This window comes from Loxodonta africana, chromosome 8, assembly GCF_030014295.1.
Source record: "Loxodonta africana isolate mLoxAfr1 chromosome 8, mLoxAfr1.hap2, whole genome shotgun sequence".
Classification (NCBI taxonomy): domain Eukaryota; kingdom Metazoa; phylum Chordata; class Mammalia; order Proboscidea; family Elephantidae; genus Loxodonta; species Loxodonta africana.
In genome coordinates, this window is record NC_087349.1 from 18825077 (window position 1) to 18850668 (window position 25592).

Below are 25592 nucleotides of genomic sequence, written 5' to 3' on the forward strand. Positions count from 1 at the left end.
GATTACTTAGGGAAGCAAGGAAGGAAAAAGGTGAGTGAACCTGGGAGGGAAATAAAGTGACATTCAATTCTGTCAATGTTTAATTCTTAAAGATAAAAAAAATCTGAAACATATATGATAAACATTCACATTGGATTATCCTAAATAGCATGTACAAGAATGAATATTATTTTTGGTGTATATGTATTTTTTAATTTTCAAAATAAAAAAGAAAGATGCTGAAGAATTGCAAATAAAAGGCACATAAGTCAGTAACATACAAGAAAATCTTGTTTACATCAAAAACCAAGACATGACTATTTTTAGAAATCATTCTGTTTACTTTTCTATATGTTTTAAGTTTTTAAAAATAAAAAGGAGAAACAAATGAAATGAAGAACTCAGAGAGAAATTATACATACGTTTGATAATATAAAAACTTCCATAATCACAAAGCACCATAATAACATTCTATATCATTTTCTGCATTTTCTTATTTGTAAATTTTGTCTAAAGAAAAATAGAAGATGTTGCCTAATTGGAAACGTGACTTTCTATTATTAATATTGTGGGAGTCCATTTTAACGTGTTTATCTTGCTGCTAGTCTATAATTTATGTTTCAGCGTGGAAATTTGTTTGCATGCCTGTGACAGGTTAATGCAGTTTCAACATGCGTTTTTCTTCCGTTCGTTGAATAGTTAAATCTTTACTCAAAGGATTTTAAGTTTCAATTTCAACCATGAGAGGATTCTCCGCGTTTTCAAGGTTAAAAACGCTTCTGGTTCTCAACGTTATTAATTAACATCTACGTAGAGAATCTATTTAGGGCACTGCCGGCGACCCTGGATTCACAGCTTAAGTGTTCAACGAGAAAACTTTTGGATGCCGAGTTCGGGATTTTTGGCATTGGGGCTTAGAGCGAAGGACAGGAGTAAATGCCATTCCAGACCGCTTCACGAGCGATCGCAATGATGAATCGAAAGACAGTCAGGTATTAGCAATTTTTTTTTCCTTAAAGAAAAAAGTTGCTCAGACTGGGCCGGACACTCGGCTGGCGGGGGCCCAGCGCTAGGGGTGCGCCCGGCAGGCTGCCCAGAAGTTCCGACCGGGGAGTTCGCGCTTTAGGAACATTACCTGGCTCGCCAGCGGACCCCAGATCTCGAGGACCAGATAATTTCGGAGCGGCGACCAATAGCTTAGCGGGGCGGCGCGCGGGGGTCTTGGCCGGGCGGGTCCGCGCCTCAGCGGCTCCGGTGCGTCAGGGCGCGTCAGGCAGCGGCTCCGCGGCGGCGGCGGCGGCGGCGGCGGCGGCGGCGGCGGCAGCAGCGGCGGGCGGCGCTCGGCTCCTGCGCGGCTCTGCCAGGCGGCGGGACGGACGCGCCCGAGGACTCGCGCGCCCGCGGCCGGCCGCGCTCTGACGGCGCCGGCGGGCGCCCCGGCGGGGCCGGCATGTGGGCAGGCAGCGCGTGCCTGGACTACTTCGCCGCCGAGTGCCTGGTGGCCATCGCCGCGGGCGCCGTGGTGTACCGCCGCCCGCCGGACCCCGAGGGCGCGGGTGCCACCACTGCGGGTGCGGATGAGGGAGCGGCGGGGCCCGAGCGCGCCGGACCGGGACCCCCGGGGTCCGCCGTGCCGCCCCCGTTCCCCTGGGCTCGCGCGCCCAGCCCCGGCGCGGCCGCCGCCTCCGCGCCCCACCTGCTGGCTGCCAGCGTCCTGGCCGGGTGGCGCGGCGCCTCCGAGGTGGGCTCCGGGGAGACCTCGGGGGCCGCCCTCCCGGCCCCTGCCGACGCCCGCGGCCTGCCCACCGCCGCCTGCCCGGCCCCGGCCACTAGTGCGGCCTCACTCTCCGGCCCCCCGCGTTCCTCAGCCGTGGGTTCTGGCCCAGATTCCAGCTCCGACGTGTGTCCCGGGACGGCTGGGGCCCCGGGCGCCGGCCCTGCGCCAGCCGTGGGCCCCGGGCCCCGCCGGCGACCAGTCACACCTGCTGTCAAGCGCCACCGCTGCCCCTTCCCTGGCTGCACCAAAGCCTACTACAAGTCGTCGCACCTCAAGTCCCACCTGCGCACCCACACAGGTGAGCGCCCTTTCTGCTGCGACTGGCTCGACTGCGACAAGAAGTTTACGCGCTCCGACGAGCTGGCCCGCCACTACAGGACGCACACGGGCGAGAAGCGCTTCTCCTGCCCGCTCTGCCCCAAGCAGTTCTCTCGCAGCGACCACCTGACCAAACATGCCCGCCGCCACCCAGCCTATCATCCTGACATGATTGAGTACCGGGGGCGCCGTCGTACACCCCGCGTCGTCGACCCTCAACCCGCAAGCCTAGAGGACAGCTCCGACCCCAGCCGCTCCCAGGTGTCCAGCTTCACTACCAGCCTGTAGGACTGTCATTGCTGCTATTCGTCCCCGCTATTGCCCCTGCTTTCTCACTGCGCGACCCTCTTTCCCATCGTCACTAGACGAAGGCACAGACTGGTTCCTCCGCTCTGAGGGTGGGTCATGGCAGGCACTTTGGACTCTGGGGAGGGACTGGGGGCGAGAAAACAGCGAGAATTCTTGCACATATATCTCATCCTAAAAGGGGGGGGTGCCTCAAGACAGCCCCCTGGAACTGGTGCCTAAGAGTTGAACCCTGTGCTCTCCAGAGTCTTGAAGATGTGAAACTGGAATTCTCAGGTGCCTGGGGATCTCCCAGTCTCAAAGGACTCTGTTGGCTCACCCACCCGCCAGGGTGGACCTTGGAGAGGGTGTCAAGGGTGGCAGTCTTGGAAATGTCCAGGACTGGGATGGTGAGAGGCCTTTGGAAACAGAAATGATTTCTATTTCTGTAAACAGCAATGTTTACTAATTTCTTTTTAGTTACATTTAAACAGTGATCCCAGGTTGAAATGGGAGGCTGATCTCCTCCACTCCCTATTCACCCAGCTTCCTCTGCTAGGAGAAGCCATGTAATTGTCCCTGTGGATGTATGGCTGGGAGATGCTTCTTGGTGGCTGGGAGCTGTGTGAGTCTGTTTGCAGGTCATGTTGTGTAGGATGGGCCCCTGCACTTGCGTCGTAGCCCTTCTCCCTACTTGGGGGTGGTAACCTCCTGCTCACTCACACAATGAGATTGGTTCAACAATTTGGAAACAACCGTAAAAGTACCAGAAAGAAAAGGGTGGTCCTGACTAGCCTCCCCTTCACCCAGAGGGTATACCCAAGCGATTTTGGAGTGGGATGACTTTGGGGTGAGATGGGTCCAAGACAACATTCAGGGGAACAGTGGTTCCAGCTGCCCCGTCCCAAGTAATCATCAAGGATGATAGATTCTATTAATTTCTTAGCGACTAACTAGGGATTTATTTATTTCCCTTTGGGTTTGTGCATTTTTGTTTATGAGATAGATAAGTTGATGGATGGGGAAAGTGAATGTGAGGCACCAGCTTCTTCCAAAGAGCAGGCTGACCCGGATTTGGGGAAGGAGCAGCAAGGTGATAACTGTTGTCAAATAGGAAGACCCTTCACCTCTGATCCTGAAGTCCCTCCCCTTCCTGCAGGAATTGAGCATCAACAGTATTGGTTTTTTCTATGTATATCTCTGCTGCTCTGGATGATGTGTACCACTGTGTGTATGTGTGAGTGTGAATACCTGTGAACCTTTTGTTAGGGATGAGGTTAAAAGACATTTCCTGCTCTGGTGAAACTCCCTTTGGCCCCCTCCTGAATAACCTTGATAGTCCATCAGTCACACTTTTGAAGAATGCCCTAATCTCACAGGACCATACCAGGCATCTGGTTAAACAGACTGCTTTTCCCTGTTTTTTCAGATGAAGACACTGAAGCCTAGATAAATTCAAAGTCACATACTGAGTTGCTCACAAGAGCCATGACTAGAACTCAGGTGCCTGGTCTCCAAAGTGGTTCCTTCCTTCACACTTGGTCACCCCACCCCCTCTCTTCTGGGCACCTAGTTAAAGGATACCACTCGACCTTCCTGCCGCCTGGACCCCTTTCCCCCCTCCCTCCCTATTTCCTATCACTTCTATGTACCTTCAAGCTTCTGGTCTCTACTGAGCCCTTAGCCTGCTGTGTTTAACCCAAAAGCCCTTTTTCTTAACAAATTGAGTCCATTCTCTCCCTCCATACCATGTGGACTTAAAGTGAGAAAGAGTCTTTGGCATCCTGGGAGTCTTTATCTTTTCACCCGATAGATTAATTTTTTCTGCCAGTTCTATTCTTTTTGTGGCCTTGGACATTCCAGTATCCTTGAGAGAGTGAATGATGTGAATCTGGTGTTGAGACTCTACTAAGTGCCCCCAACTAAGTGAGGCAGAGTCCTTGGAAAGGATGCTGAAGAATTTCTTGATGTGGAATAAGCAGAGCATGTGGGCCTCTCCTTGAGTACAGATGGAAAATGACGGCCCCAGTTGTAGAGATGATTTTTGGTGGTAGGAAGAGTTCTCCCTTTGCTCCATTTGTCTCCTCGCTAAGGGCCCCTTTGTCTCAGATATTCAACAGAAGATCCAGCATTGGGTCAGTGGACCAATGAAACCAACAGGAGAGGGACTCCCACCAGCCATTCTGAAACTGGTCTCAGCAAAGCTTGGCTTTTCCAACCACCCGTTGATAAATCGCTGTTGATCCTCAACTTCCCAAATAGTGTCCTTACTTGGGTTCTTCTACCTTGGAGACCTTTGTCTGATTAAATGTGATATGTCTTTTATCTTTTACTGACAGAGAATTGACTCCTCCTAGGTCTTGGGGTGGTGGGAAGGAGACACCTGGGACAACAGGGCAACCTGATAATGGAGGCAAGATTTGTAGACAGGTCTTTCTTAGTTTTGGTATTGTTACCCTTTTTACTCCAGCGGCCACATAGCTCTTCTGGAGCAATTATTAGTGAAATGCCTTGGAAGGGGCTTCCTAGTTTTATTGGTATTTCTTTTGCTTCTTCATGTTAACCAGTGAAGCTCAGCAAGTGAATCTGTCTGGGGGCTGGGATCATCCCGAACCTTTGGGCCCTTCCACCAACCCTGCCATCATGAGTTCTGATAATGACCCAGTACCAGGCTCTATTAGTAGAACTCTTCCTGAAATCTGGGTTGGAAGCTGGGAATGAATTCCAGGTCAGACCTTGGTTCTGGGGGAGTTGGATCCCCTGACCTTGATGGAAACAGGGGAACAGTACAAGCCTTGCCCCTACTCGTGGAGAAAGAGTCTGCCATCTGTATTTCCCTGTTCTGCTCCAAGCAAGGAACCATACTGGAATACCATTCTTGGCTCCTGTCTCTCTTACTCACTTCTCCCTAAAGGAAAAAGATTGTCTTCTCTAATGGAGACAGAGAGAGAGGTCATTGTCCACATAGGTTCTCTCCATCCTGTCTTTGCCTCTCCCCGCCTGCAATATGTATGCACTCAACTCAGTTCCCGCTTTCATATGGTAAGCACACCTGTGCAGGCCCAGGCCTGCCTTTGGGATGCAGGTCTGAAGAGCATCTCCGCGTCCCCACTTTTGGGGCAGCCATGGCCTGGCAGCTGTCCAGGTAAGTGTCTCCTTTGCATGTTCTCCTTTGGGTGGATCATCCCAAGGCCAGGAATTGGGGGATGGGGTGAGGGATGATGGGGTTGTGGGGAGGAGGCAGTGGAGGGATGGTATTAGAAAGTCCAATTCTGGCCATAGATAGAGCTTCATCAGGAAAAAGCTGAGGTTTTGATCCACATTTGTCAGACTCCTGCATCTATTTCTCAATTGGTTGAGAACTTGGAGAGGAAATGTGTACGATTAATTTTCTCCCTTACTGCCAAACACAACCGACTATTCACTGGCTGTTAAATTTTGAGAAATATGTCCCCCAATTGGCATTAAGGGGCAAAATAATACGTGTGGAGATTAGGACTTCTGGTGCAGGGGCTGGGGTTATCGTGCTTTAGTAATCTGGGGCCTTTCAGTTCTTTGACCTTTTTCAAGTCATAGCAACTAATGGTGGCTAGTGTCCATAGGCAGGCCACTGGGTTTTAGAGGCACCAGGCATAGGCCTTAGCAACAGTGGAATACACAGGCCACTGCTGCTGATCTTGATTCACATAGATGTAACCAAAACAGGCTTGCTGCAGAAGGGAAGGCACTATTGAATGGAACAAATTGTGCTGCCTGTATTCTCAGCCAGTATTGCAGGAGAGGACCTTAAGCTGCAATGGCATAATTTTCATGTGTATTTCAGAGCACATATGGGAAATTCTAGCCTTTAAATTGTGCTGGGGATTAGTGTGTGGCATTAGCTCAGTTTCACCCAATTGGATTTCCCTTTATCTTGATTTGAATTGCACTCATTATAGAGCCAGGGTGACACCTATGGGAGGAGCCAAGTTCTTTAATTCATGGTGGGTATCCAGAGTCACCTACTCATGTCTCAAGGTAGTACCAGATTTGCTGAATATATAAGCCCTAATAGTGGAATTTCTGGGACCCAGGCTGTGTGACCCACCTCAAAGGAATGGTGGGTTTTATAATAAATACATAAAGACAAATGGAAGTGTGTATTATATAGGCAAACTGAGGTAGAGAGAAACAATGCATTAAAGATCTCAAAGGCTAGGAAGAATATTTAAAAGTGTTATGCTTGGACTCTTCTCTCCCTAGGAATCAGATCTATTCAGGAAATCAAGTAGGAACCATATTTGTTTCAAAATGTATTTAGATCTTTAAAACAGAAGCAGGGGGAGGATGAAAAAGGCATAAAGGAAAACAGGCTGATTAAGCTAAAAGAAAAGAAGGATATCTTGAGTAGAAAAGTGTTTTTAGAGGACAGAGTTGTTGGTACAAAAAGGGAAAAGACTAGGACCCAACTAATGTTAAAGATGGAATTATAACAGAGGGTAATATTTAGTCATTACTAAGTTAACCCAGTGCCATCGAGTCGATTCTGACTCATAGCGACCCCATAGGACAGAGTAAAACTACCCCATAGAGTTTCCAAGGAGTGCCTGGCAGATTCGAACTGTTGACCCAGCAGCCGTAGCACTTAACCACTATGCCACCAGAGTTTCCAATTACTAAGTTAGAGAAGGTGATTGGGACCCAAAGAGACCTACCAGAAGAATGGAAGCAAGTTCTCACAGAGAAAACAGGAATGCCCACCTCCACCGGGGCTCTTAGAGCCAAGAAGTTTTGACAAGTACCTACCTGAATCTGTGAAGAGACAATATACTAAGAGCATAGGGAGATCATCCCTTCAACACCGAGACAGGTATACTAGATGGCTACAGAACATGTAGCTATTACTTCCAACATTTTTAGCTGAGCTGCAGTGATATTACTGTTGTAAGTGGGACTACAAATATGGCTTGGGAAATGTGCAGAATTAAGTCTCTAAGGGAAAACGAGACACACGAAATATATCAAAGTAATTAATTGATATGACTTAGGAAGATAAAAGCATGATCACCTCAATGTTCTTAGGTGCCATCGAGTTGGTTCCGACTCATAGTGCCTCCACATACAATAGAACGAAACACTGTCTGATCCTGCACCATCCTCACAATTGTTGTTAATGCCTGAGCCCATGGTTACAGCCACTGTATCAATCCATCTCACTGAGGGTCTTCCCCTTTTTCGATGACCCTCTGCTTTACCAATCATGATGTCCTTCTCCATGGACCGATCCCTCCTGATAACATGTCCAAAGTGTGTGAGACACAGTCTCACCATCCTTGCTTCTAAGGAACATTCTGGTTGCACTTCTTCCAAGACAGATTTGTTCGTTCCTTTAGCAGTCCATGGTATAGTAAATATTCTCCACCAACACCATGATTCAAAGGCATCAACTCTTCTAATAAGCATTTGTTAAAACAACACTAACTTGTGATTCGATTTAAAAACACCTTAGCAAACTGGTAACAAAACATAATTTCTTAAAATGATAAAGGGTGCCCACCAAAAACTTGCAGTGAAAATCAGGTTTAATGTTGAAAGATTGCAAGTGTTCTGTTGACCAGATGATGAGATAGAAAGTCTCAACAAACTGCAGGTTAGTGATCATAAAACTAAAAATCTATATGTTGGGAAATTTAACAAATCTCTACACAACTCAGGTGAAAGGGAAAAATTACCAAACTTTAGAACCAAATGAAAACAAAATACACTACGCAGGAAAGCTTACGTGATGAAACAAACAGTACTGGGGGAGGGGGTACAGTTTATAGCCTTAACTATTTTTAATTCAAAAAATTGAAAGTAAATGAACAAAACTTTCAACTAGAGAAGAAAAGAAAAACCAACCCTCCAAAAATAGAAAAAGACACTACCATAGACCAGGCATTCTCAACAGGGAAGGTATGGCCTTTGAGGGAGTAAAAATTGGTTCTTGGTGGCGGGGGGTCGGGGGAGGGAGGTGAAAAAATCTTAGATATTACAGTGGGTATGGCCCTCCAAAGGGTCATGCTACATAAACAAATAAGCAGTATATGTATGGTATTAAAATTTTAGGAGGGAGGACAACTAGGAAAAAAATATCTAAAAAGGCTCCTTAAAAAAAAAAAAAAAAAGGCTCCTTAGGGGGGTTATAATGAAAAAAAAAAAAAAGGTAAAAAATGCACTACCAAATAAAAGCAGAAATTAGTGAATCAGAAGAAAAAACAGAACTGAGCAAAACTTTTTTAAAAAAACTAATAAAAATAGATTTCTTTGACAAATATGATAAAGAAAAAAGAGAAAAGGCACAAAAACACGATCAGGAATTTTTAAAAAGGGCATAAAATCATAACACAGGAGCAAATTTTTTAAGTTATAAAAGTATAATGTAACTTTATATAAATCCAAAAAAAAAAAAAACCACGGGTTGAAAAAATTATAAGGATAATTTTATAGGAAAATACAAAATTTCACAACAGTCCAAGATAATGTAGAAACTCTGAAACTGAAATGGTAGTCAAAGATCTACCCCATAAAAAGGCACTAGTTCCAGGCAGTTGTATGGGCAATTTCTCCTGAACCTTCAAGAAAGAGAGGATAGAAAAAGACAGAAAATCATCCCATTTATAGAAACTCTGATTTATAGAAAATTATCCAACTTTTTTTATATAGTTAAGACAACCCTGATACGAAAACAAGACAAGTAAAAGACATGAAAGAAACACTGCTGTAAATATGTATGCTAGAAAGTCTAATTCAGCAGTGAATGAAAGAATCACACATCACGATCATGTGAAGTTACCTCAGGAATGCAAGATTAATTCAATAATAGAGCTCTATCAATGTAATTCACTACATTAATAGAATAAAGGAGAATATCAACGACTTTCTTATGTGTCGGCAATCATCAATCAGAAAATGTAATAGACTAAGTGATCCCATATACAGTAACAGTAGCAACAAATAATACAAAGAACCATTATGGAGAAAACTATAAAACTTTTACTGACTGATATAGAAGATCTAACTAAGTAGAGATTGATCATGTGCCCATTGATGGTAAAACTCAGTATTATAGAGATATCAGTTCTTTCCTCAAATTAATCTATATATTAAACACAATTCCAATTCAAACCCCCCAAATTATTTTTTCATGAAATGTTTTGAGTAAATATTACAGAAGAACAGAGGGGGAGGAGGGTGATGGAGAATTGCTTTATCAAAATATTATGAAGCTACAATAATTACGACAGTGTGATATGGTGGAGGCATAGAAAAATGGAACCACGTAAAGAGCTCAGAAGTAGACCTGGAAAAAAAGACAGGCTAGCCAATAAATGCTACTGGGATAATCGTCTCTTCATGAGAAGGAGAGAAAAAAAAGAAAGAAAAAAACAGGATAAAATGCATCATGACATTCTATCTCAAACCATACACAAAAACAAATTGCAGATGGTCAAGACCTAAACATTTTTAAGCTTAATAAGTATTAGTAGGAAATACAGGAAAATCTCTGTATCATCAATGGATAAGGAAAGTCTTCTTGTTTAGGTTACAAAGATTTAAAAAGAACAAAAATTCAGAGAAGGAGGGGACAGATATATTTGCCTGCATCAAAATTTTGTGTCTATGGATGAACCCCTGAAACTACTCTCCTGAGATAATATTTAAACCTTAAACCAGAAATATCCCCTGAAGCCTTCTTAAAACCAAACAATAGTTTAGCTTAACTAGTAAAAAATATCTGCCTTGAGCATTGTGCTCTTTTAAGAACTATGTGGGATCAAATTGACAATAGCAACTTAAAAGATTAGATAGGAACCTTAGGGGGCAGTGAGCTTATGTTAATGGGGGAGGAACAACTCAGAAAAGGAGGGTGAGAATGGTTGTACAACTCAAAGAATATAATCAATGTCACTGAACTGTACATGTAGAAACTGTTGAATTGATATTTGACTTGCTATGTATGTTCTCAGAAGCAACAGCAAAATAAAATTAAAATTTTGCCTGTAAAAACATAAGTAAAATTAAATATCAAGCTACACTCTGAGAGAAAATGTTTAAGATTAATATCCAGAGTATATAAAGAACCAAAAATTCAAGAGATAAGAAAAACAACAACAACAAAATGATCAAAGGATACTAACAGGCAATTTAAAGAAAGAAGCTGGATTGAGAGGCCCAGGGGTCTTTAACCTTCTATATAATGCTTTCACTCTTAAAAAAAAAAAAAAAAAGAATTATTTTCATGGATTGCTTGCTAAGTAAAAAAAAAAAAATTAATATAATATTTTAAAGGAGGAAAACAAAATACTGTTTGTCAAAAAAACAAAAGCAGATGGTAGGGTGGGAAATGATATATGAGGCAAATGTTAATAAAAGAGAACAGGTGTGACAAGATTAACACCAGAGTCAAAATACAATGCTAAGGGCACAGTATGGGGAGGACAAAGATCATTGTTTGTGTGGACAAAACGTGAAGTACACTAAGAGCCTAAAACACTCAAAAACCTTTTTGCACGTATATTAGAGGCATCATGGGCCATTTTTTCAGCTCAGGAGCTCTGGAGCCTATTCCAGAGCTGGGTCGGGGGAGTGCTGTCCCCTTCCCTAACTTGGAATTCAAGGACCCACCCCCATTTTCTGAAGCTTCATTGCAGGGTGTAAGGTGGGGGTGGTGTGTGAACACACGTTAAACAAGACATGAACTGAGCCCAATTTTCCTCAGGAAATCTTTCTTTTCTTAGGGCACTTGCTTCCTTTCACCTCCTCCCCAATGCTCTTTGCTTCTCTCATTTCTGCCTAATGACAGTTGAAGAGCCATTAGACCCAGCACACAAATCACCAAAAGCCAGCTCCCCTTTCAAACTCTTCTAGTTTAGTAAAGCTGAAGAAAATCAGCTCAAACATACATACATTTACAATCAATTTGCAAACAACAAAAAAATCATAGTATTTTTTATTATCTAGCTTTAAAAAAGACAAAACCAAACCCATTGCCACTGAGTCGATTCTGACTCATAGAGACCCTATAGGACAGAGTAGAACCGTCCCATAGGGTTTCCAAGGAGTGACCCGTAGATTCGAACCGCTAACCTTTTGGTATGCAGCCAAGCTCTTAACCACTAATCACATCTTATTAACTCGCCCCACACCTGTTAATGATGGAGGAAAGCTTAAACTTGTCAGTTAAATGTAACTTAGTCACTTTCAGCTTAAAATATTCCCTTTCAGTCTAATTCAGTCTCTTTGAGATAAATATTCAATCAATTCAAAGTTCAAATTCACGTTCAGGGCTGCCTTCTCCCAAGGGTCTCCCCCTCCTTCCCACCAAGGTTTCTGAACGTGGGGAGCTTACATTTCCTCACTAAGGCAGGAAGGAAGGCAGTCCCAGGGCTGTGTGCCGTGGTCTGGGGCCTCACTCATTTTCCAGCCCTGTGACTGTTCTGGGGGTCTCTGGGATACAGTGCTAGTATCCAACAAATTACAACGAATCCCGTCTGGCTTTGGGGTGCCTATCTGGCACTCACTGCTGAAGTCTGTGATCCTACTATAGCCTCTAGTTGTGAGGTCTCTGCTGGGAGTGACTTTCTCATCCCAAATGCAGATCTCTTCTGGCTCTTGGGTTCTCTCAGTTGTGCACTCTCTCACCAAGGCATGAAAAATATTCTGGATCCCCTCTGCCTTAGTTTCTTTCGGCTGCCATAACAAAACCCCACAAAGTAGGTGGCTTTAAATAACAGAAATGTATTGCCTCACAGTTTTGGAAGCTGGGAGTCCAAATTCAAGGCATCAGCAGGGCCATGCTCTCTCTGCTCTAGAAAATCCCTCCTTGTGTCTTCTAGCTTCTGGTAGCCCTGGGCATTTCTTGGCGTTCCTTGGCTTGCAGTTGTGTCTGTCACATGGCCATTCTTCCTCTTGTGTGACTCTGTCTGATCTCCGTTTTTATAAGATACCACTCAGAAGGGTTTAGGACCCACCCTACTCCAGTATTAACCTAACTGATATCATCTTCAAAGAAAAACCCTATTTCCCCAAACACAGTGACATTCACAATTACAGGGGTTAGAATTTCAACATCCAGGCTCCCCACCCCCATCCGAAAGTAGAGCGTTCCTGTGAACCCTTTCATAAGCCGAGATGACATCAAGTGAAGAAGCAATTACCATCCATTTATACAGAAAAATTTTTTGAGCATTCCCAGACTCAAAGAATAACCTACCAAATCATACCAAATAACACATAAAACCTAAAATGACACTAAAATATAGTAAAAACAGGAATGATATGATAAATACACAGCCTATTTAAAGAAGATGCTAGGTGTAGTTCCTGGGGAACAAGCTTGGCAAAATGACATTCACTTTGTGCGCTGCTTCTTCAACTGCTCGCTGCAAAACAAACACTGAATGCTGTTTCTGCTTCTTGCCTTTTTTGGTATTAATGTAGGTCTTTCATAACAGCAGAGTGGCATAAAGCGAACTTTTCAAAAGAGGGGGATACCTGTATTTTTTTTGTGAGACACAATTCAATCCATGACACCCTCCATACCACGCCCATGCCACAGGGAACTGGGGTGCAAACACAGGTCTATCTGCTAGACACCTCTCAGCCATTTCAGAATTGCCTCTTGAGTGGCACCACGTTTCTCCAGCACCGCGCTAAATATGTAGTGGAAGTGGACAAACAGCCCATAAGCTTCAGATTCTACCTCAACTCATCCACTGTTGCTGATGTCATGACCATCTTCCCCATTCTGGGCCAAGGCCAAAGGAAAGATGGGGATGGTGGGTCCCTTCTCAGGGATCCAGGCACCAAGTAAGTCTAGTCTCAACCCTTCTGACCACTCCCCTCTCCTTGGCTTCCTCCATCAGTAGGAGGCAACTTCCTACTGTCATACCCGAAATTTGCTCTGTTAATTATAATAAAAAGTTACATCCAGACTGCAGGTTTGGCTGGAGGTTTTGGAATTCGGAACTTCCTTCGCTTTTGCAATAAAACCTTTGAGATTGTTATTTAGTTATGTTCCGCTGCTATTCATAAGGCTTCCACTTGCTAATTTTTTTCAGAAGTAGTCCACCAGGTCCTTCTTCCTAGTCTGTCTTAATCTGTAAGCTCAGCTGAAACCTGTCTGCTATGGGTGACCCTGCTGGTATTTGAATACCGGTGGCATAGCCTCTAGCATCACAGCAACACACAAGCCCTCACGGTAGGACAAACTGACCGACACTTGGGGGGTCTGTCACAGTTGAAGACTGAAGTTGTCAAGGATTTCATTTTCCTTGGATCCACAATCAATGCTCATGGAAGCAGCAGTCAAGAAATCGAACAATGCATTGTGTTGGGCAAATCTACTGCAAAAGATCTCTTTAAAGTGTTCAAAAAGCAGGTATGTTACTTTAAGGTCTAAGGTATGCCTGACCCAAGACATGGTGTTTTCAATCGCCTCATATGCATGTGAAAGTTAGGCAATGAATAAAGAAGGCTGAAGAATTGATGCCTTTGGGTTATGGTGCTGGTGAAGAATATCGAATATACCATGGACTGCCAGGAGAACGAGCAATTCTGTCTTGGGAAGAAGTACAGCCAGAATGCTCCTTAGAAACAAGGATGGAGAGACTTCGTCTCACATACTTTGGACATATTATCGGGGGGACAAGTCCCTGAAGAAGGACATCACAATTGGTAAAGTAGAGGGTTGGCAAAAAAGAAGACCTTCAGCTAGATGGACTGACACAGTGGCTGCAACAATGGGCTGAAGCATAACGATGACACTGAGGATAGCATAGGATGGGGGAGTGTTTCGTTCCGTTGGACACAGGGTCACTGTGAGTCAGAACCAACTCCATGGCACCTAACAACAACAAGCCAAACAGGCTTCGGAGCCGATTTTGAAAATCAAAAGCTAAATTATGGTCATTATCTACATTTGCATGCCTGCTGTGACAATCCTCGTGCTCCTGGGGGAGATAGATGCCACTGGCTGAAAAGGGAACAGCCAGAGGGATGAAAACAAAGGAAAAATAAAAATCACACTAATATTTTTCAAAACTTATTTTCTCCCTCACACCTGGGTTTTAGTCTGGATAAAGGTTAATCCTGAGTTCTAACTAAGCAAATATCTTTTTCTCTCTAACAAATTGGATCCTTACAAGAAAACAGACTTAACGAATGTAAATAAAACAAAAGCAAGCTCTAAACTGTCTCCTGTAGACCCCTGGCCTCAGGAAAATCCGCTGGGGGAGGAAGGATTATAGCTATTATTGCTCCAATCAGGCTATGGCACAGTAGTTGGTGGGGAGGGGTCCATCAGCATCCTGTCACCCAGCTGGTCCCCAAGGAGGTCTGGGTCCACTCATCCAGTCAAGAGAGATGGCAGCAACTCGGTGGGTGGGGTCCAGCAGGTGTCAGCGGTGGATTGGGCTGGAGTGCATCTAGCAGCCCCAGAGGCAGTACCAGGGGCTTTTTCCTCCCGGCTGTGTGTGGTCAGGGCTTTTGTGTAAAATCACCGGGCTGTCATGGGCTGGGTCAGACAATTCAGCAGACACTTATTGAGCACTTACAATGTGTCAGGCACTGGGAACCAAGGTGTATGAATAGTAGTATTTATAAGCACCTGGGATATATCAGTGAATAAAACAAAGATCCCTGCCCTCATGATTTTATATTCCTGCAGAAGGAATATAGACAGTAAAAACCAAACCAGTTTTGTTAAATTGATTCCAACTCATGGTGACCCCTGTGCCTAGATAGTGAGTTTCTCTTCTAACAATCAGAGTAGAATTGTGATCCATAGGGTTTTCTGTGGCTGGTTTTTGGAAGTAGATCACCAGGCCTTTCTTCCAAGGTGCCTGTGGGTGACTTGAACCAACTTTTGGTTAGCAGTTTGAGTATTAACAGTTTGCAGCACCCAAGACTCCATATAGACAATAACAATAAGTAAATAATATCGTATGTTAGATAATAAAGAATAGGGAATGAATAAAAAATGGAGCAGGCTAAATGGGAGTAGGACTGTTGGTGTGGGGTGAGGGGTTAGGCTGGGTAATAACTAGGGTGATCTGGATAGGTTTCATTGTGCAAATGAAATATGCATAAAAACTTGTAGGATCTGAGGAAGTCAGCCAGGAGATATCTGGGTGGAAAGTGTGCCAGATAGAAGGAACAGCTAAAGAAACAACCCTAGGTGGAGAGGTCAAGGAACAGGAAGGAGACCAGTATGACCACAGCAGAGTTATGGTCAGGAGGAAAGAGGGGTGCCAGACTACTATGGCCTTCTAGGCCATTGAAACGACTTCAAACTTTTCTCTGAGCAAAATGGAGAGCCACTAACGATTTTGAGTATAATCATGATATGGTCTGCCTTATGTTTAAAAGGAACATTCTAGTTCTGTATTAATACAAAAAAAAAATTAAACCCATTGCTGTTGAATCGATTCTGACTCATAGCAACCCTATAGCAACCCTCTAGGACAGAGTATAACTGCCCCATAGGGTTTCCGAGGAGCAGCTGGTGGATTTGAACTGCAGATCTTTTGGTTAGCAGTTGATCTCTTAACCATTGACCCACCAGTGCTCCGTATTAGAGAGGTTTAAATGAGGAGATCTGTTAGAAAACTGTTTCACTAATCTAGGTAAGAGATGATGGTGGCTGGGACCAGAGAGATGGTAGAGGACATGGTGAGAAATGGTCAGCTTCTGATGTATTTTAAAGGAAGAGCCAACAAGCTTTCTAACAGATTGAATATGGCGAGTGAGAGAATGAGAAGAGTCAAGGCTGACTCTAAGCTTTTTGGCCTGAGCAGCTGGGAGGATGGGGAAGGCTAGAAGTGGGACGGACTTTTAGGGGAAGAACAAAAGTTCAGTTTTAGATATGTTGAGTTTGAGATGTATATTAGACATACCAGTTGAAAATTTGAGTAAACAGTGGAATAAATAAGTACAGAGGGTGGGGGAGGAGGGAGATCTGGGCTGGAGATAAAAACTTGGGAACTATCAACACAAAGATTTATTTAAAGTCTGAGACATCACCATGAGAGTGAATGTAGAGAAAAAAGAGAAGGCTAGGGACTGATCCCTGGGCACTACACCATGAAGGGCTGAGGGAGAGGAGGAGGAACGAGCAAAGAAGATAGAGAGGGGTTGACCACTGAGATAGGAAGAAAGAAAAGAGTGTGATGTCCTAGAAGCCTAGAAGGGAAAATGTATCCAAAAAGGGAGTGGTCCACTCTGCCAGATGTTCGTGCAAAGTCAAGTAGGATGAAGGCTTGGAACCTGACATTGGCTCTAGCCACTCCAAAGTCATTGGAAACCTCGACAAGAGCAGTTAGAGTGGAGTGGTAAAAGCAAATGCCTGATTGCAGTGGATTTAAGAAAGAACGAGAGAAAAGGAACTAAAGACCATGAGTATAGGCCATTAGTTTGAGACATTTTGTTGCAAAAGGGAGAAAAGAAATATGGTGGGAGATTGCAGGAAAATGGGGTCAAGAGAAGTGATTTTTGTGTGTGTGTGCATTTTTTTTTTTTAAGATGAGCCAAAAACAGCCTGTTTATGTGCTGATGAAAATGATCCAAGAGGTAGTAAAAAGTTGTTTATGTAAGACAGAGAGCTGGGAGAATTTCAGGAGTGATATCCTTAACACCAGAGCTCCTTGGAAACCCTATGGAGTAGTTCTACTCCATCCTAAAGGGTTGCTATGAGTCGGAATCCACTTGATGGCAGTGGGTTTGGAAACCCCGGTGGTGTAGTGATTAAGAGCTATGGCTGCTAACCAAAAGGTTGGCAGCTGAAATCCACCAAGCACTCCTTGGAAACTCTATGGGGGAGGCAAGGGTGGTGGCATCTAGTGTACACATGGAGGGATTGACTTTAGACAGGAGCTCGGATATCTTAGCTGGGAAGCAGTTAAAAAGGCAGAATATGTGGAGGCAGACACTGGTAGGTGGATGGAAGTGGTGGTGGGAGTCTGTGGAAGTCTTTCTTGATTATTTAAATTTTCTTATTAAAGTAGAAAGCAAAGTCATCGACTTACTTTATAATTGAAGCGACTGAGACAGACTGTCTCGTCCATTTTGGTAGTATACTGGCCATTAAAGTAGCTATAGTAATGTCCTTGCAACAGGCAGTTTTGCCTTGTTGCCCGGGAGAACCTCCAACACGTATTCAACCCTAGTCAGAGGTTCACTATGATTGTATTCAGTCTGGCCCCTAAGGCCCATTCCAATGTAGTTCCTATGGATAGAGGTGTTATTATTAGTTTTACAGTTGCAGAAAATAGACCTACTTTCCCATTATCTCAGGTATTTGTGTAACTATACAAATAACGGCAGTGGTTTTTTTTTATACAAATAAAGCAAAAAATTTGGGAGGTGACGCTGATGAGTCCAGTGGAGATAGATCCAAAAGAAAGCATTGGCCACTTCGATGGCAGCAAATAATTGCAATAAATGTTGTATTTGAGCTAAGTTGAAGACCTGCACAACTGTCTCTGTGAGCCACCTTTGGCCAATCTTTTTAAGAAGCCATATGGGAGAATTAAAGGAATCAGTGGTAAGAAAATGGCCCTTGCTGGGGTCTTCTATGACTATCCGACCAGTTGCTGAATTTTCCTTTAAAACCGCAAGGCACTAGACATTGCCTTGTCATTTTGGGTCCCAGCAAGAACCATACGGCACACTCAAATTGGGTAAATAGAGGAGAGTTTAATAAAGTAACTATTTTCAAATGTGTGAGTATATGTTAGTCAAGGGATAGTTCCGCATCCCGGAGCCAGTAACTTGGGGCACCATTACCACTTCTAGACTTGAAGGAGCAGGGGAAGGTGCTTGGCAGCAGGTTACCAGAGCCTGAAGAGAGAGGGTTTTGTAGAGAAGGTCACTGACAGGTGTGATGTCCTTCAACTAAGGAATGAAGCCAGCCAGTTCATGGTAAGCCTTTCTGGAGGGAGCCAGGAAAGAAAAATACCAACATCTCACTCACCTCCCTCTGAAGATCTCTTGTTACTTGCTTACGACTGGCCAAAACCAACTGGAAGCCAGAGAACAAGAGAGTCTTTTGACTAAGTCAGACTTTTGGGGATGAAGAAGGACAGAGAAAGTTGGGAGTGGTTATGGAGGAACATCAGAAAATATTCAGCAAAATATCACTAATATTGGGGGACAGGAGGAATGCCAGTGGTCCTACTTTTTTGACTTGCTTTGATCATAGAACAAAAGATCGCCCCCACACTCAAAATAGGAGCTCTAGACCACATATTAAGGAAATCTAAGTTATATTTCCTAAGAAAAGCAGTAACTATCAGGTGGTTAAGATGGACAACAACAGGCTTGTCCTTGAAAAACACTGGATTTTTCCAATTTAATAATTTTAATGCTCTTTTATCCTTATTACAAAGCACAAAGCAATACGTTTTCTTGGTAGAACATTTAGAAATGTAGACAAACCAAACGGAGAAACTAAAGCTCTTGTAATCTCACACTCTAGTGACAATCACTGTGTTTTTTAAAGTTTCTTAATCATACCTTATGTGTGTGTTTATATTTCCTAAACATTTTATTTTGATATAAATTTAGACTAACAGAAAAGTTGCAAGAAAAGTACAAAAATTTTCCCTATATCCTTCACAATGATTCTTCAAATGTTAACCATTTATCACATTTGCTTTATTTATTGTACGTATCACGCGCACATTATACACACACATGCACACACATACACACATACGTATCAGTGTTTTTTCCTGAACCATTTGAGAGTAAGCAGCTTTTAAAATTTAACAGAGGTGAGTTACGCCAATAACCTCTGAACCATTCAATATCTCTAACTATAACAGGCAATCCTTAAAATAAGAAATAAGAGAGAATAATAGTGATGACAGAACCTTTATCAAGAAATTTCCATCAGCTCAGAATAGACTTAGCTAGAAAATGGAGACCCTCAGACCTTTGTAAATGGCCTGGGGCCTGATTGCAATCCTGAGACAGACCACGAAAGGTCCTGTGTGACAAATACTCAGCCACACTCATATTTATGGGGTGAGACTGTCTAAACTGGGCTAGCCTGAAAGATGCCAGATGTCACCAGAGGGCTCAGAGACCTCAGAAAGTCACTTGGGAGAGGCTGCCTGGAGATGCTAAGACAGCCCATGGATAGCCAGGCAAGTGACGCTCCATTTCAAAGATCTTGTTGCTTGGCATTGAATCTAATTTACAGCATAGCGTATCATTTTGGGGAGTCCCTGGGTGGTGCAAATGGTTAACTTGCTCAGCTACTAACCAGTGTACCCAGAAGCACCTCGGAAGAAAGGCCTGGCAATCTACTTCTGAAAAATCAGCCATTGAAAACTCAATGGAGCATGGTTCTACTCTGCAACACATGGGGTCATCATGAGTCAAAATCAACTCAGCATCAATTGGAAATACGGTTTCAGAGAAGCTAATTCCGGTCGTCCAATTGTAAGTGTTTGGCATAGAAGATAGAGGGAGCAGTTTTGAAATTAGTCATTCTAGTCAGAGTATAAACAACCTCCCCACATGGAATCGAGTGAAAAGCAAGGCCTTCTGTTACCTATCGGTACTGATTTAAGCAGAATATTGTGTTGGGACTGGGTTAGATAATTTTTTCAGAGGTAGCACATCACCTGGAGCCTCAGCACAAAATGAAGCCAGATTGATGGTTTTCCAGAGTTGGGTCTGTCCCCGAGGTGTGCAGTTGAGGTTATCAGATTGTCCATACTTTAAAAGCCAAAGGCAAGGGGCTTAGCAACAGGGTCAAAGTGCTACAAGAACGACATCGAGCTGGGTCTCAGTAGACACTGAGCCAAGCAATACCAGCCCAGGCTCACCACGAAGAAGGGCCGTGCCCCACCTGATGCCAACTTGGCCCTATTTTAAAAAAGAAATTGCATTATTTTCCGTTTAAACTGAGACTTCCCAGTTTCAACTAATTTAAGAGATTGTTTTCACTTGAGACTATGTTGGCATCTCCTGCCTGGAGGGGAGATGAGAGGGTGGAGGGGGTCAGAAGCTGGCGAAATGGACACAAAAAAAGAGAGTGGAGGGAGAGAGTAGGGTGTCTCATTAGGGGGAGAGTAATTGGGAGCGTGTAGCAGGGTGTATGTGGGTTTTTGTGTGAGAGGCTGACCTGATTTGTAAACTTTCACTTAAAGTGCAATAAAAATTATTAAAAAAAAAAAAAAGAGATTGTTTTACACAAAGAAAAAGGCTCATTTTAATATAGTAATTCCTCGGGAAATGAGTTTCCTGAGGATTCTTATAAATTCCTACAAGGAATCCTGGCACTTGGTACTCCAGGTGAATGTCTTCTTCACCACAGGACTTGATGTCCGCTCTATGCTTCCTGAGAGCAGGAGAAAATAATGGAGGAGGGATGGCATGGTGGGGGCTAACAAGGAAGAGAGGAAGCCAGGACCACTGCCTCCTCTCCAAGAGTCCAGTTCCTGGGAGGAACAGCATATGGATACTTCAAATACCTATGGGCTCAAGTGTCAGCTGCAGAGATGGATGAGACTGGGGACTACCATCTTGGTGGGACTTCCGCAGTGGGAGAAGATTCACACACATAAAAGGAATGTGACGAGAGGTCCCCAGCTGGAATTAGCCAGGTGGAGAGCTGCCTGAGAGTGAAGACTGGTATGAGGAGCCCAAAATGGCCAGGAGGTAGTCTTAGCTCCCGGCGCAGTGGAACCATTGTAGATACGGAAGCATCGCTTCCTTTGGTATTAAGAGCTTTAACCATGCAAAGCCCGGAGTGGTGGGGAGGGGAAACACAAATCAACGAGCAGACCATTAGATGTGATATGAAAACACCACTCCAAAAGTCACCCCTGTTGGTGGTGTTAATCGGCTTCAACTCATGGTGACCTTTTGTGTAACAGAACAAAACACTGCTTGTCAATAAGCAGAGTCGAAGTCAACGTAATAAGAATCTGGTTCTCACCTGGAATACACTGAGTTTTTTTTGGAAAAAAAATATTATAATGGTAAATCATATTTGCCTTCATATACTTCAGGGAGAAGCCATATCATTTCAGGAAAAAAAGATACAGATGAGTTCCCCCATAATGTCTTAGACTCATTCTGTTGTACTGCTGCCTGGCCGCCTTTTGGTGGATCTCGTTTCCTTCGAGTCCTATCTCCATACATGACCTGGACCCATTCCTCATGGCATGTGCTGGCCATGCTTCACCTACAAGACCTATGTCAACTTGGAACTCACAGAATAATGCCGAAAGGATCTCTGATAATTTTTCTGACCTTCTCTTCTCTTATTAGCCTGTCTAAATTTTCTGTAACCATCTTGAGTAGCCATCTAGAGAAAGTCCCCCAATTGTTCTAATGAAGGACTTTCTATCTGTCACCATCAGAGGGCGACTTTCAATAATTTCCTGGATCTAGGCTCCTGCTTGGGGTATGATTCCAAATTGCTCCCTAATATCATTCCTTTCCTCTGCAATTAAATGTCTTTGGGACAAAGTTATTTTCCCAGACTTACTATCATCAAAAACACTCCCACAACCCTTGTCCTCAAATGTAAAAGCAGTTAGGTCCAGATATAAAATGGACGGACACTTGTTTTTCTTTTGTTTAAGATTATTTTTGACATTTCAGATCTCATGTCTTCCCCTGAGTGGCAGTCTGTCTTCATTCATCGGCTGATATATCCCTACTTTGCCTTCCGTCATTTCTAAAGCTAATATTCCCCAGTCATAGTTCTTTGTTCACTTGAAACACCCATTAGATTGATCTTGTGTGCTGACCAAGGCCCTCCCGCCTGGTTCTGGGCCAGTGTGATTCCTTAAGTAAAACATTCCAGACTTAAGCTTGCCATAGTGATTTTTCAGCCTTTAGATTGGTACTCTTTTATTCTCCTTGTGAGAAGAGGCCTTCTTTCTCTTTATCTTTATCTCTCTTTATCTTTATAGGCATTTGCTATATTGCTGTGGTATTCATGCCAGGGCCAAACTGAGAGCACAGAAGCTATACAGATAAACCGTATAAATCCTTTGATAGTGGTTCCACCCTGATTTCTTCTTGGACCTAGTATTTCTTCTTTAAGAACAAGATAAAAAGAGGGAAATTTGAGATGGCTATCTAGTACCACCGATAATGCTTAGCACTAAAAAATAAAAAATCTCACAGATGCTTCATGGAAACTTACTTTTTGTCAGTTGAGTTTTCAGTCACTCAATCAACAAATATTTATTTTATTTTTATTATTGTACTTTAGATGAAGGTTTACAGAACAAACTAGCTTCTCATTAAACCCTTAGTACACATATTGTTTTGTGACATTAGTTACCAGCCCCATGACATGTCAACACTCTCCCTTCTCAACCTTGGGTTCCCTATTTACCAGCTTTCCTGTCGCCTCCTGCCTTCTAGTCCTTGCCCCTGGTCTGGTATGGGCCTGTCTAATCTTTGGCTGAAGGGCAAACCTCAGGAATGACTTCATTACTGAGCTAAAAGAGTGTCCAGGGGCCATACTATCAGGGTTTCTCCAGTCTCTGTCAGGCCGGTGAGTCTGGTCTTTTTTTTGTGAGTTAGAATTTTGCTCTACATTTTTCTCCAGCCCTGCCTGTGACCCTCTATTGTGATCCCTGTCGGAGCAGTCAGTGGTGGTAGCCGGACACCATCTAATACTAGACTCAGTCTGTGGAGGCTGTGCTAGTTGTGGTCCATTAGGCCTTTGGACTAACCTTTCGCTTGGGTCTTTAGTTTTCTTCATTCTCCCTTGCTTCTGACGGGGTGAGATCAGTGGAGTGTATTACATGGCTGCTCACAGGCTTTTTTTCTTTTGTTTTGTTTTTGACTTTACTACTGTAGTTATATACATATATTTAATTTTTATTGGGCTTTAAGTGAAAGTTTACAAATCAAGTCAGTCTCTTACACAAAAACTTACATACAAAAAAAAAAAAAAACCTTGCTACATACTCCCAATTGCCCTCCCCCTAGTGAGACAGCCTGCTCCCTCTCCTCTCTCTCTTTTCATGTCCATTTCGCCGGCTTCTAACCTCTACCCTCTCATCTCCCCTCCAGGCAGGAGATGCCAACATAGTCTCAAGGGTCCACCTGATCCAAGAAGCTCACCCCTTACTAATATCTGTCTTCAACCCATTGTCCAGCCCAATGCCTGTCTGAAGAGTTGGCTTTGTGAATGGTTCGTGTCCTGGGCCAACAGAAGGTCTGGGGGCCATGACCACTGGGGTCCTTCTAGTCTCAGTCAAACCATTAAGTCTGGTCTTTTTATGAGAATTTGGGGTCTGCATCCCACTGATCTCCTGCTCCCTCAGGGGTTCTCTGTTGTGCTCCCTGTCAGGGCAGTCATCAGTTGTAGCCAGGCACCATCTAGTTCTTCTGGTCTCACGCTGATGTAGTCTCTGGTTTATGTAGCCTTTTCTGTCTCTTGGGCTCATAATTACCTTGTGTCCTTGGTGTTCTTCCTTCTCCTTTGATCCAGGTGGGTCGAGATCAATTGATGCATCTTAGATGGCCACTCGCCAGCATTTAAGACCCAGACGCCACTCTCCAAAGTGGGATGCAGAATGTTTTATTAATAGATTTCATTATGCCAGTTGACTTAGATATCCCCTGAAACCATGGTCCCCAAATCCCCGCCCCTGCCACGCTGGCCTTCGAAGCATTCAGTTTATTCCTGAAACTTCTTTGCTTTTGGTTTAGTCCAGTTGTGCTGACCTCGCCTGTATTGTGTGTTGTCTTTCTCATCACCTAAAGTAGTTCTTATCTACTATCTAATTAGTGAATACCCCTTTCCCATCCTCCCTCCCCCTTCTCGTAACCATCAAAGAATATTTTCTTCTCTGTTTATTTCTCGAATTCTTAAAATAGTGGTCTTATACAATATTTGTCCTTTTGCAACTGACTAATTTCCCTCAGCATAATGCCTTCCAGATTCCTCCATGTTATGAAATGTTTCACAGATTCATCACTGTCCATTATGGATGTGTAGTATTCCATTGTGTGACTATACCACAATTTATGTATCCATTCATCCGTTGATGGGCACCTTGGTTGCTTCCATCTTTTTGCTATTGTAGACAGTGCTACAATGAACATGGGGGTGCATATATCTGTGTAAAGGCTCTTACTTCCCTAGGATGTATTCCAAGGAGTGGGATTACTGGATCGTAAGGTAGTTCTATTTCTAGTTTTTACAGAAGCGCCAAATCGATTTCCAAAGTGGTTGTACCATTTGACATTCCAACCAGCAGTGTATAATTGTTCCAATCTCTCCACAGCCTCTCCAACATTTATTCTTTCGTGTTTTTTGGATTAATGCCAGCCTTGTTGGAGTGAGATGAAATCTCATTGTAGTTTTGATTTGCATTTCTCTAATGGCTAATGACTGTGAGCATTTCCTCATGTACCTGTTAGCTACCTGAATGTCTTCTTCAATGAACTGTCTGTTCATATCTTTTGACCATTTTTTTATTGGGTTATTTGACCTTTTGTAGTTGAGTTTTTGCAGTATCATGTAGATTTTAGAGATCAGGCGCTGATCAGAAATGCCATAGCTAAAAACTTTTTCCCAGTCTCTAGGTAATCTTTTTACTCTTTTGCTGAAGTCTTTGGATGAGCATAGGTGTTTGATTTTTAGGAGCTTCCAGTTATCTAGCTCTTCTTCTGCATTGTTAGTAATGTTTTGTACACTGTTTATGCCATGTATTAGGGCTCCTAACATTGTCCCTATTTTTAATTCCATGATCTTCATCATTTTAGATTTTATATTTAGGTCTTTGATCCATTTTGAGCTCATTTTTGTGCTCACAGGTTTTTAAGACCCCGGATGCTACTCACTAAAGTAGAATGTAGAACATTTTCTTTATAAACTATGTTATGCCAACTGTTCTAGATGTTCCCCAAGACCATGGTCCCCACAGCTCTCGGCCCAGTAATTTGGCCCCTCAGGGAGTTTGGATGTGTCTATGGAGCTCCCAAGACCTTGCCTTAAACAAATATTTATTGATAGTGTGTCAAGTACTATTGTTCTAGGAACTGGGAGTAGAGTAGGAATCCAAGCATAGCAAAGCCCTTGCCACATTGTAGTGTACGTTGTAGTGAGGGAGATGGAAAATAAATTAACAAATACATAAATTTAGGTAGAGCTACAGGGTAGGTATAGGGTCACTATGAGTCAGAATCAACTCGATGGCAGGAGGTTTGTGTTTTTAGGGGGGTT

At 43.5% G+C, this 25592-nt stretch overlaps 1 protein-coding gene across 1 annotated transcript; it reads left to right on the forward strand.

Annotated features, from left to right (window-relative positions):
* The first annotated feature begins 1429 nt into the window (after positions 1–1429).
* On the forward strand, positions 1430–2362 carry KLF14 (KLF transcription factor 14). Its single transcript, XM_010600452.2, has one exon. The coding sequence runs from the start codon at positions 1430–1432 to the stop codon at positions 2360–2362; it is 933 nt and encodes a 310-aa protein (XP_010598754.2).
* Positions 2363–25592: the final 23230 nt, after the last annotated feature.

Excerpts from the sequence above, each read along its gene's own strand:
- KLF14 (XM_010600452.2), top strand. The coding sequence starts at position 1,430 with ATGTGGGCAGGCAGCGCGTGCCTGGACTACTTCGCCGCCGAGTGCCTG.